Source organism: Mirounga leonina, unplaced genomic scaffold, assembly GCF_011800145.1.
Source record: "Mirounga leonina isolate KUSES-001 unplaced genomic scaffold, KU_Mleo_1.0 Mir_115, whole genome shotgun sequence".
NCBI classification, from domain to species: domain Eukaryota; kingdom Metazoa; phylum Chordata; class Mammalia; order Carnivora; family Phocidae; genus Mirounga; species Mirounga leonina.
Genome location: NW_023270268.1, coordinates 76,947,812 through 76,960,693, shown reverse-complemented (window position 1 = coordinate 76,960,693; position 12,882 = coordinate 76,947,812). Strand labels below are relative to the sequence as shown.

Genomic DNA, 12,882 nt, shown 5'->3' with positions numbered 1-12,882 from the left:
GAAGGTAGGGGACTCAACATGACTTCCAGACATCAGGCAAGGGACCTAAATGAGGACAGGCCTGTGGGGAGGACAGGAATCTGCTTTTCAGAGCTCTGGGAATCTAGGGCTGAGCCTCAAGGAGACACTGTTAAGAGACTCCCAGCTTCTATTAACACTTCAAGGTGAATTAGCAGAGAAGCAGAGAGAAAACAGGGCATGGTCCCAAACCCAAGGGCAGTAGTGGTTTTCCAGACCCCTGATCTTTCTGTGAACTGCAGGCATCCACACTTATCTCCAGAAAGGAAGCCATGGGGTTCCCTGAATTTGAGGGAAGGACACAAACAGGGCTTTTGTAACCACCTCCAGCATCTGGTGTCTGTTGGCCTATTTTTGACGAAGTTAAGAAAAATCATTTGGATGCAGAAACCCAGGCTCAATTCCCAGCAATGAGCTTCTGATGACAGGAAAAAGAGCCAGGACCCTTTCGACACCTAGGTAGATCCCAAAGTCTCCAAGGGAGTCCTCTCTGAGGAATGGGGTGTTAGGACAAGATAGTTTTATGACAAGGAGAAGGTGTGTCAAGCCTGGATGGCGCCCAGGGGGAGCATGCTGAATGAACAGATCGGCGTGGGTGGGAACAGATCGGCGTGGGTGGGAACACATCGCCCCCACCAACATCTTCCAGTCCCAGGGGAGGCCTCTGCAAATTTACAGGTTATGACCCCAATCCATACTACAGGCCAGAAGCAGACAGACCAAGCCCTGGGAATCTGGGAGGCACAGTGTAGATGTGGTCCAGGACCAAGATGCTGACCTATTTTGAAAAAGAACTTCATGTCCCCTAGAGCTGTTTATCCTGTGACATTATTCCATCTTGCCCATTTCCTGACACTATCTTGGCTTATTTTATCCATGCCCATTGAAATGCTCACTCGTGGCCCGGGTCTGCCAACGGGATCCAAGACAACAGAATTGTTCATTTAAACAACTCTGACAACATCTCCCTTTGGTCTGAGTTTGCGTGTCCAGTGCCCAAATCCATACTGGCAGTCTAAGCTTCCCACAAAGCCTTTTATTTTAGCGCATTTTAAAATTATGAAATACTTCAAACACACTAAGAAAAACAGAAACAACAACCCATGTCCTTGATGAAATGACATTTCCTGGTCAAGGGAGAGGGACAGGACTCCCAGGTCAGGAGCGAGCTGATGCCATGACAGGTAAGGTGCTTTGGACCAGTGGAAAGAGCTCTGAACCTTGACTCTGAAGACCTGGCTTCCAGTCCAAGCCCTGCTGCTCGATGGCTCTGGAAGCTCAAACACATCATGTTCTCTGTGCCTCAGCTTCCACAGCCCCTTGTAGGCTGCTCCTTCTTTTTAACCTCTGCACATGGAGAGCCCCAGTCTCAGTCCTTGGCCTCTTTTCTATCTACCCTCACTTCCCGAGACATCTCAGCTAATCTCATGACATTTAATAACATCTAAATGTGATCACGCTCCAATTTTATCTCTAGCTTGGGCCTTTCCTTTGAGCTGCCATCATGAACATTCCACTGCCACCTTGCATTTCTCACATTTAATGCCTCACATTAAATTGTTTAACAGAATGCCTATGATGCATCTCATACTTCACATGTCCAAAACCCAGCTCCTGACATTGCCCCCAGATCTATTCCTCACACAGCCTTCCTCATCTCCTCAAGGGGTAGCTCTATTCTCCCAGTTTCCCAGGCCAAAAACTTTGGGACCTCTTTGGTCCCTCTTTCTTTTAGACCCCATGTCTAAGACATCAGCAAATCCTCTCAGCTCTACCTTCAACTCATACCCAGACCCAATCCCAGTTGCCACCACATTGGATCAGGCCACTATCACCTCTTTCCTGGATTCCTTCAGGAGCCTCCCAGCTAAACTTTCCTCTTTCATTCTTGCTCCTCTCTGGTCTATTCTCAACATGGTAATGGCAAATTGGATGGCATCACTCCACTGCTCAAACCCTCCAGTGACTTCTTGTCTTATTCAGATGAAAAACCAATGTCCTGACCATAACTGATGACTTATATGCTCTGGCCCCCATTACCACTCTGACCCTTGTGATCCCTTAGTCATGACTACTAAGCCTGAACTGCACTCTGGCCTCACTGGGCTCCTCACAGCTGAACATTCCAGGCTGCTCCCACCTCAGGCCCTTGGCATATGCCATTCCCCTTCCTCAGTTCTTTCATTGTTTTTTAAATGTCCATTTCTTAGTGAGACCCTCCCTGGTTATCCAATCTAAAATTACACCTGCAGCCCTTGCTCTTCCATCTCCCTTGCCTACTTTATTCTTCGTGGTAGTACTGAACACCCTCTAATTTATCACACAAGTCCCTATATAAGGCAGAACCTCTCAAGGTAACTGCCTTTCAAAATGTGAATATCGCTACAGATAGATCTAGTTAGAACAAGAGGTCTACAAGTTTGCTTCCAGAAAGGAAGGGGAAAAAAGATCAAACTCCAAACCCACGTAGGTAGACTGAAGTATGAAACTAGATGACCTGCTGGGCGGGCCAGCATCAGGCACCACCCCAAATGAGTGAGGACAAATAAGGCTAAGCGGCCAGTTTATGAGCAAGGTCAAGACTAGCAGGGACCCGCTGATGGATCACCTCCCCTTTTTGCTTTACGAATGAGGAAATGGAGACCCAGGAGAGGAGAAAGATGAAGTCACCCAAGGTCAGCAGCCAAGATGCCCAGCTAACATCTAACCCAGAGCTGGGACCCATGTTGCCCAAACTCCAGGCAAATTAGCTTTCTGTAGCACAACCCCCACCCCCGGCTACCCTCACAAGCTGCATCACAAAATAGCCACACAACAGGCAGATTTCATTTCCCTGACGCATGTGGCAGTATGGGGCCAAAATGATTCCAGAGGAATTTCCTTAGCGGGGAGTCCTACAGAGAACCAGAATGGGACTTGGAATCCAGCTAAATTCCTTCTGGGGTATTTCAGCCAGTGGGAATGGAGCCCAGAAATCACTGGTGTTTTCTGTTTGGGGTGATTTTTATATAGCTAGCTATCTTTGAAGAATGAAGAGTGGCCGGCTACCATGCCACTGGAAAAATGAAGTCACTGCTTTGAAATAAATTTGAGGGGAAGAAAAGAAATGACTCTACATATATTAAAATAAACATAAACCACATCTCAACCATGGGCGGGGAACTTAACCCTTACCTTCCCCCCACCTTTTTTTTTTTCCCTAAAGCATTTACCAACAAAGCTGCAATCACAAAGAGAAAGAGCCCCTCAGGACTCAAAGGAGAGGCTACCAGCTGAAAAGGAAAGGGGAAGAAGGAAGAAGATGGCCATATGCTCTGTATCACACAATGTTACAAACAGTGCATCATTTCTTTCTTACCAAAGCCTGACGAGGCACAAGTATTATTCCCATTTTGATGAGAAGGAAAATGGGGCTCAAAGAGTTTAAGTAATTTGCCTAAGGCCATAGAGCTCATAAGAACCAGGACTCAGGGGTTTCTTTTTTTTTTTAATTGGAAAGAAAGAATCATTTATTAGTAAACCGTATATAAATTTCAAATGCATGCAAACTAAATGAAGTATCCCTATATGTAACATACTATAATAAAAGCAAAGGGATTTTAAACACAACATTTAGAATATAAGTCATTCTTTTTTTTTATTATGTTAGTCACCACACAGTACATTATTAGTTTTTGATGTAGTGTTCCATGATTCATTGTTTGCGTATAACATCCAGTGCTCCATTCAGTACGTGCCCTCTTTAATACCCATCACCAGGCTAACCCATCCCCCCATCCCCTTCCCCTCTAGAACCCTCAGTTTGTTTCTCAGAGTCCATAGTTTCTCATGGTTCATCTCTCCCTCTGATTCCCCCCCTTCATTTTTCCCTTCCTGCTATCTTCTTTTTTTTTTTTTTTAAACACATAATGTATTATTTGTTTCAGAGGTACAGGTCTGTGATTCAACAGTCTTACACAATTCACAGCACTCACCATAGCACATACCCTCCCCAATGTCTATCACCCAGCCACCCCATCCCTCCCACCCCCCCACCACTCCAGCAACCCTCAGTTTGTTTCCTGAGATTAAGAATTCCTCATATCAGTGAGGTCGTATGATACATGTCTTTCTCTGATTGACTTATTTCACTTAGCATAATACCCTTCAGTTCCATCCACATCGTTGCAAATGGCAAGATATAATTCCTTTTGATGGCTGCATAATATTCCATTGTATATATATACCACTTCTTCTTTATCCATTCATCTGTCGATGGACATCTGGGCTCTTTCCATAGTTTGGCTATTGAGGACATTGCTGCTATAAACATCGGGGTGCACATACCCCTTCAGATCCCTATATTTGTATCTTTGGGGTAAATACCCAGTAGTGCAATTGCTGGATCACAGGGTAGCTCTATTTTCAACTTTTTGAGGAACCTCCATGCTGTTTTCCGGAGTGGCTGCACCAGCTTGCATTCCCACCAACAGTGTAGGAGGGTTCCCCTTTCTCCGCATCCCCGCCAACATCTGTCGTTTCCTGACTTGTTAATTTTAGCCATTCTGACTGGTGTGAGGTGGTATCTCATTGAGGTTTTGTTTGGATTTCCCTGATGCCGAGCGATGTTGAGCACGTTTTCATGTCTGTTGGCCATTTGGATGTCTTCTTTGGGAAAATGTCTGTTCATGTCTTCTGCCCATTTCTTGATTGGATCATTTGTTCTTTGGGTGTTGAGTTTGATAAGTTCTTTATAGATTTTGGATACTAGCCCTTTATCTGATATGTCATATGCAAATATCTTCTCCCATTCTGTCGGTTGTCTTTTGGTTTTGTTGACTGTTTCTTTTGCTGTGCAAAAGCTTTTTATCTTGATGAAGTCCCAATAGTTCATTTTGCCCTTGCTTCCCTTGTCTTTGGTGGTGTTTCTAGGAAGAAGTTGCTGTGGCTGAGGTCGAAGAGGTTGCTGCCTGCGTTTTCCTTCAGGATTTTGATGGACTCCTGTCTCACATTTCGGTCTTCCAACGATTTTGAGTCTATTTTTGTGTGTGGTGTAAGGAAATGGTCCAGTTTCATTCTTCTGCATGTGGCTGTCCAATTTTCCCAACACCATTTGTTGAAGAGACTGTCTTTTTTCCATTGGACATTCTTTCCTGCTTTGTCGAAGATTAGTTGACCATAGAGTTGAGGGTCCATTTCTGGGCTCTCAGTTCTGTTCCATTGATGTGTCTGTTTTTGCGCCAGTACCATAACTGTCTTGATGATGACAGCTTTGTAATAGAGCTGGAAGTCCGGAATTGTGATGCCACCAGCTTTGCTTTTCTTTTTCAACATTCCTCTGGCTATTCGGGGTCTTTTCTGGTTCCCTACAGATTTTAGGATTATTTGTTCCATTTCTTTGAAAAAAGTGGATGGTATTTTGATGGAGATTGCATTGAATGTGTAGATTGCTCTAGGTAGCATTGACATCTTCATAATATTTGTTCTTCCAATCCATGAGCATGGAACGTTTTTCCATTTCTTTGTGTCTTCCTCAATTTCTTTCATGAGTATTTTATAGTTTTCTGAGTACAGATCCTTTGCCTCTTTGGTTAGATTTATTCCTAGGTATCTTATGGTTTTGGGTGCAATTGTAAATGGGATCGACTCCTTAATTTCTCTTTCTTGTGTCTTGTTGTTGGTGTATAGGAATGCCACTGATTTCTGTGCATTGATTTTCTATCCTGCCACTTGACTGAATTCCTGTATGAGTTCTAGCAGTTTTGGGGTGGAGTCTTTGGGGTTTTCCACATAAAGTGTCATATCACCTGCAAAGAGTGAGAGTTTGACTTCTTCTTTGCCCATTTGGATGCCTTTTATTTCTTTTTGTTGTCTGATTGCTGTGGCTAGGACTTCTAATACTATGTTGAATAGCAGTGGTGATAGTGGACATCCCACTCAGGGGTTTCTTAACCCTGAATTATATCATCTTCCCTGACTCTGTGCTATATAATGCTGGTCAAGTTTCCTACTCTCTCTAGGCTTCCGTTCCTTACCCGTGACATAAAGGCCCCAGATCGAATCTGTCTCATAGCTCTGCTGGTCTCTGGACTCACTATGTTGGAAATTGTCCTGAGTTGGTGATTTTCTTGGTTCTCAGGGCTCCTGACACCCAGGAAGCGTTCTCCCACGGGGCTGGCCCTGTCCCAATGAGTCTAAGGGAAGTGATCAAAGCTGCACTGCCTGCTGACCCCACATGGAGGATTTCTGTTTCTGGAACCACAAGTCAGGGCCTGTAGGTCTGCTCCTGGCTTGCACATCAAGACCAGCACCCAGAAGCTCCAATGGGAGAGGCCTGGGATCCTGAAATATCTCTGAGAAGTTTACTTATAACACCTAGGGCACATCTAACAAGTTCATCTTGTGGCATGGGGCAATCAATATGTGCAAAGGGAGAACTGTCCCAGGGAAGTCTTTGCCAAGACGAGGGTCAGGCCAGTGAGCAAACCTAGAAACCCACCCCGGCCCCCAGCCGTAACAAGTGTAAGAACAATACGGGAGACAGAGGAGCCCTCCATAGATTGCAGACACCTTCCTATAGCAGAGGAAGAGGCTTCATGCTTTAAGAAAGAGGTCTGAACTGAAACTAGGTGAAGGTCAGACTCCTCGCTCTGCCACTAGCTGGCAGTGGGACCCGAGGTAAGTCACTTACACACTGTGGTCACATTCCAGGGGGGAGTATAGCCATAGGCAAGTAATTATAAGAAAATTTGATAAGCATCTGGCAAGGGTGGCAGAGCTCAATAATGGAGATTCTCAGAGCAGGACAGCCATTGTAGCAGGGAACAAGAAGGAACCCGGAGTTTTGAGGGAGACTCAAGTCCCCAGGGCAGGAAGTAGGGAGTAAGAGGGAAGCTGAGTCCTAGCCCTAGAGAATCCAAGGCAAGTCCTCAAGGACGACCTTGAGGCTCATTACAACAAGACTAGGTGCAAAAGGAAGCCTGTTCCTCAGAAGGATTATACCAAGCAGCACAGGTGGATCACCCAGAAGTCTTATTCTAATTCAAGTGCTCAGACCTCATGCCCAGAAGTTCTGATTCTGCTGGTCTGAGGTGGAGGCTGGGCACTGATATTTCTTCAAAAGCTCCCCAGGATTTCTAAATCTCAGCTGGGGCTGATAACTTCTGCAATAAGCAGAGATCTCTGAGAGACAGAACCTGCCCCTTTAGTGCCCACTGGATCCCAGTACCCAAATCAGGGCTTGCCAGCAGAAGGTGTTCAGGACACATGGATAAAAGGATAGATAAAGGAATGAGCACTGTGTGAATCAAGCAAAGGAAGTCACCAACCACAGGTACTAGAATTGCACAAGGGCAAGGGTAAGACCGGCCTTAGGCTGAGCCCCCTGGATGACTGACCAAGGGCTGCCCGCATCCTTCCTGGCCATGGACATGATCGGCCCAGACCTTGAAACTGGAGCTAGATAAAGCCTTATGAGGGAGCCCCAGAAAGGGGAGACAGGGAGTGGAGATAGGGGGTGTCCAAGAGCCCATTACATTTCAGGGATGGTGTGGTGAATCTCAAGCACACATTAATGACTGCTAAGCCTGATTGAAGATATCCCGTCTTTATTAAAGTATCCCATCTTTATATAAGTGGCCCTCCTCCCTCCACTACTACAGATGGTGGTGACTTTCCATTAAAAAGGGGAGGAGGAGTCAAGAAGGAAGGAGGAGGGAAGTGGGAGGAGTAAGGTTATTAACAGAGGTGAGGTGAATGAGGATTCTTGAAAGTGCAGGGTGGCATCCCACCTCCTGCCTTCTACTTTCCCCCCATACCTGACCCATACTCCTACTATCAGAAAATCTTTCTTCCCACCCCAAACCAGACCGCATGCCATTTTAAAGTGATGTAAGGTTCTCCCACATATCTATGCACTTCTCTATGGGCAAAACACTTCACATCTTTAATGCTTCCTCTCTTGCTAATGACACCCCATCCCTGTGGTTCTAGGTGAACAGCTGATGGCTGGTGAGAGGGCCTATGCATGGCCAATGTGGGAAAGCCTCTCAAGTAGGGTTTCAGCAAAGAGCCCAGGAGGCCAGTCCCCTGCCCCTGCATCGTGACCATCAGAACTGCTAAGAATCAGGCAGGCTGGGTCCCTGAACTCTGCAGACTCTTCAGTATAATGGCAAGTCATATATTTGTTCCGTAGGGATTTTGTGCTTTGCATCTAACACTCTACTTCTAAACCTCCCCTAAATTCTCTGTCTGTTCATATGCAATGGGTGGGAAGCCTAGCTCCATGGGACTCTGCCCCAGGCACCATCTCTGAGCCAGGCAGGCCTCAGAATCCACCCTGAGTGGAGGGAAGCTGGAAGCTGGGGTTCTGGGGAACAGAAGCAAGGCACCCTGTGTACCCGGCAGCAAAGGGACAGCCAAGCGCCTCCACCTCTCTTTCTTCAAAAGGAACCTCTGCTGTGTGCACGGAGGCAGAGCTGTGGATGAGGCTTCTACACTAGGCACAGGCTAATTTAATGCTGCAGCCCCAGATGTGGGAGCTAATGAGGGGGAGGGGTGGGGGGTTAACAAGAAAGCAAGAATGAGCTCATCACTGTGGAAAGGCCTTTTGAGATCATCAAGTCCTGTCATTTTAAAGCTTTTTTTTTTTAAGCTGTTGAACCTATTTTCATCTACAACTCTTAAACGAAACTCCAAGTTGGAACTCTTCTGATTAAGGCAAGAGGAAGAAGTAGGAGCTGGGAATGGGCAGTTTGACCAGGATGGGAAACCTACTCATTCAGCCTACCTTCCAAATCCAAAAGTCCCTGAGGGACCTATGCAGAACTTTGGGGCCCTGGGTTTCACTTTGAAAAACCAACAATCCAGGCCAAACCCTTAATGTTATAGATAGTAAAGATGGGTGGGTGGTTTGTCCAGGGTCCCCATGGAGTCAGTAGCGGCACCAGCACTAGAATTTAACCCCACTCCCCGCCCAGGTCGCTCTTTGCCCCTCCCTCCAGCTGGCTGACCCCCACAGGCCTTGGGCCCCTTGAGCCCATCGAGAGAATCAGACAGAGCTGCGGAAGGAGAACTGCAGGTAGATGATCAGCAGCAAGACCGTGGCCCAAAACAAGCACCAGGGGATAGAGCAGAAGTTGCAGCCAGAACCCTCCTCGGCCTGCGGCTTGGTGGGGCTGGGCGCCCGGGAGAAGGTGTAGGTGGTCGCCTCCTCCTCCAGCAGCTTCTCGCTGGGCTTCCAGTGCACGATGCCCTCCTGGCAGGCCTCGCAGAACTCGCCGCGGTGCCGCCGGGTGTCCTGGCGGCTGGCCACGTGGATGCGGTACTGGCCGCCGCGCTCCCCGTAGCACTGCTCCCGCAGGCTGGTGATGAGGTTGTCCACCAGGCTCTCGATGTTCTCCTCCAGCATGCTCGACTCGTCCAGCCGCGCCGTGCCGCACTCGTAGCACAGCTGCTTGAAGACGCGCATGCGCACCGAGCCCGCCCGCTGGGCGCGGTCCAGGTGCATGTGGAAGAGGATGACCACGTGGGGCGACTGCCAGGTGTGCCAGCACCAGGAGCAGTGGAACCTGCGGGGAGGGGTTGAGGCAAGAGGAAAGGACCGAGGGGAGATGGTGGGAAACAACCCCCCAAAGGCAGGGTGTTTATGGGTGTTGTTAGCTTTCCCGGGGCATCCGTCCGGTCTGCCCCTTCGAGGGCGCCCTTAGGACCAGAGCAGGCTCGTCAAGATGCACCTGGCACCCACCTCACCTGTGCCCTGCAGAGGCCTCAGCTTCCTCCATCCCAGTGCCCTCAGGCCGTGCCCTTGGGGCTTTGGCTCTGGACATATTTCCTCATCTGCAAAATGTTCAGGGTGCACTAGATGAGTCCTTCCTGCTCAGGCCTCCTTGAAGTCTCATAGAGGGGATGGCCCGAACATTTGGGAAATGTGCCACCCACCCCACATTCTTACCTGTTAACACTGAGTGTGAACAGGGTAGACCCAAATCAGGAGGAAAATGACACCATGACTACTTCTCAGCCTCCAAATCAGTGCCTGGGTTAATGCATCCCAAGGCCTGGACTTGGTGGCAGTCTCTGCCCAGAGTTAGGTGACTGAGGCCAGCTGGTGATCACAGGTCACTGACCGAGGTTAGAGATGCCACAAGGCTTCCAGGTCTCCAAGAAGTTCCTGGGCCCTGCCAGCAAATGTCCAGCTCTTGGTAACCCTCCCATCAGCCAGTTTAGGAGCTCCATGTTCTCATTTTCTTCTCTTTCACTTACATCCTTTGGGGACTATTTTCCCTCTCTGAGATTGAACTATAAAACTAGGATTGGAAAATGTCAGAACTGGAGGAACCTTCGAAGTCACCCAATTAACCTTTTGTTTTACTCTCAGGCACAGAGAATAAGAAAATGATCCATGTACACACAGCTAGAGTTCAGAGCCTGTACCCAGCACAAAACAGGTGTCCAATAGATGTTGAATTGAATTGAATGCACCGTGCCAGGGCAGGGAGGAAGGCCTTGCTTCTGACTGCCACACTGCACCACAGAGCCTCCCCATATTCTGTCCCCAAAGGAAGTCTTTACATAACAGACCCACAGACAAGAGTGCTGGAAAGTCATCTCAGATATTACTGTACATCCCAAATCACTGAGCGACCTTGGTGAAATGTGCGTTCTGATTCAGTAGGTCTAGAATGGGGCTGGAGATTCTGCATCTTTAACAAATTCTAGGTGATGCTGATGCTGCTGGTCCATGCCCCACAAGGCAAGGATCTAGACTAACCCCTCCTTTTACAAGTGGGGAAAGGGAGGTCCAAGAAGGAAACAGAATTGCTCAAGGGCCTTGGAGCTAATAGTAGAACCAGTTTCTAGCACACCTCCTGTGTTTAGTATTTTATATTAAGTCAGGCTGAATTAAATAGATTGAAATTGAACTGTCCCAGGACCAGAGCACAGAACTCGATCCCCAGAGACCTTGAGCCTCCTTTTCTTGGTTTTCAACCATTTTACATCATTAAAATCTGAAAAGATGTAAAATGTCAGAGTTTACAACTAATAAGTATATCCCACCTCTTTGTCAGAAGCAGAAACTATGACTCAGAGAGGGAGAGTTACCGAGTTCAGTGGAAGAGCTGAAATCAAACTCAGGTGTCCTACCTCCCAGTAAGGGACTCTTTCTCTGCTTCTCAGTCTACACCGGCCCAACCGTGAGACTGACCCTAAGTCCCTGGGTCCTCCATATCTCTGTCTCTTCTTGGAAGGTGCCCCAGGGTTGCCTGCAGGGTCCCTACTCACTGGCTACTCACCTGCCGGAGGCATGCAATTCCAGGTACTGCTTCCAGCCCGGGGCCAGCACATTGTGCTTGAGGTTGGGATCTATGATGAGGTCCCAGCTGTCGGCCGGCTTGGCCTCCTCCATCTTCTCATAGAAGACTTTCTTCCATTCACCTGTGGTCACGCTTTTACACATGGTCTCGTCAGTGGCGAGAGAGGGCAAGCTCCACCTGAGCGAGAACGAGGAGAGAGAGGGCAGGTGCAGGGCAGGGCAGCGCAGTCTCCACGGTCTAAAAATCCTCATCGACAGGACCAGGAGGAAGCAGGACCCAGCTCCCTCCTTTGTCCGCAGTGGAACCTGTTTCCACAGCAACCAGGCAGGGCGCCAAGAGACAGAGAGTGAGGAAGAGGGAATCTCCAAAGGGGTGTTTCCAGGCCCTGAACTGAGGCCGTGGAGGCAGGGTTTGTGGCTAAGTGACCTGAGACAGGTGGGGGGGCTTGGAAAAAGGCTGAACTTCAGACCATCTTACTCTGGCTTGTGAAGGGCGCACAGAGGGAGGACCCAGGAACTGGCTCAGCTTCACCTTGCTGCCCCTGGAGGCATCATCAGCATCTGGCTGCTATGGTAACCATGATGCCTGAGGGAGCCAAAGAGACATAAGGGATGGGAAGATGTGGGCCTCTTAATAGATGCAGCAATAATAGTAAACTCTCTGCACTCCCACCCTTTTGTGACTGGCACTGAGCCACTTACAAAAACTATTGGAAGTCTCTGGACCCACAATTATTATTGTCACTATTCAGATCAGGAGACAGGGACTCATCTATCTTATACATGGCAGAGCTCATATCTGAATCCAAGCTATTGAGCCCATAATAATTCATTAAGACATTCATTTCAAACATACGCATGTGCCAGGCTCAATGCCGGGTGGTTGTAAGCGGGTATGTGCCCAATAATGCAGGGGGATCTGTATCCCAGAATGCAACAGGATCTGTACTTTGACAACCTTGGACAGGGGCAGCCACCTGTGCACAGGGGTGGGGGCCATTGCATCAGGCTGGCAGGAGCAGAAACGACGATTTTCAACTTGGTTATAGAAGAGGAGGGCGGTGTCCATGGGGAAAACAGACTGTATTCTAGGTGCCTCTTCTGCTACTCTTTAACAAATTATTTTTCCTTTATGAAAGTCATACAGGTCTGGAGCTCCTGGGTGGCTCAGTCGGTCAAGCGTCCACCTTGGGCTCAGGTCATGATCCCAGGGTCCTGGGATCAAGCCCCACATCGGGCTCCCTGCTCAGTGGGAAGCCTGCTTCTCCCTCACTTTCTGCCCCCCCCCACTCGAGCTCTCTCTCGCTACCTCTCTCTCTCTCAATTAATAAATAAATTCTTCAAAAAAAAAAGTTATAGATGTTTATTTAGAAAAACTGGAAAATACAGATAAAATAAAGCAAAAGTAATACTCTTCCTAATACCCATGTTCAAAATAATCATTAATATTATAACACACTCTGCCATTTATCTGTACATGTGTGTATGTGTGTATACACACATATATATACATATATAATATATATATACACACATACACACACACCCCACTGTGATCTGTTTTTTAAATA

The 12,882-nt window shown here is 47.8% G+C and overlaps 1 protein-coding gene across 1 annotated transcript; it reads right to left on the bottom strand.

Moving 5' to 3' along the window:
* Positions 1 to 8,912: 8,912 nt before the first annotated feature.
* RTP1 (receptor transporter protein 1) lies at positions 8,913 to 11,825 on the bottom strand. Its single transcript, XM_034990126.1, has 2 exons — positions 11,292 to 11,825; positions 8,913 to 9,566 (listed from the first exon to the last, which is right to left on the bottom strand). Exons 1-2 carry the CDS (start codon positions 11,561 to 11,563, stop codon positions 9,047 to 9,049), a joined length of 792 nt encoding a protein of 263 aa, XP_034846017.1. The 5' UTR covers positions 11,564 to 11,825; the 3' UTR covers positions 8,913 to 9,046.
* Positions 11,826 to 12,882: the final 1,057 nt, after the last annotated feature.

Coding starts and splice junctions, on each gene's coding strand:
- RTP1 (XM_034990126.1), bottom strand. CDS start 11,563: ATGAGGATTTTTAGACCGTGGAGACTGCGCTGCCCTGCCCTGCACCTG. Junction 9,567..11,291: donor GAATTGCATGCCTCCGGCAG/GTGAGTAGCCAG, acceptor CCCTCCCCGCAG/GTTCCACTGCTCCTGGTGCT.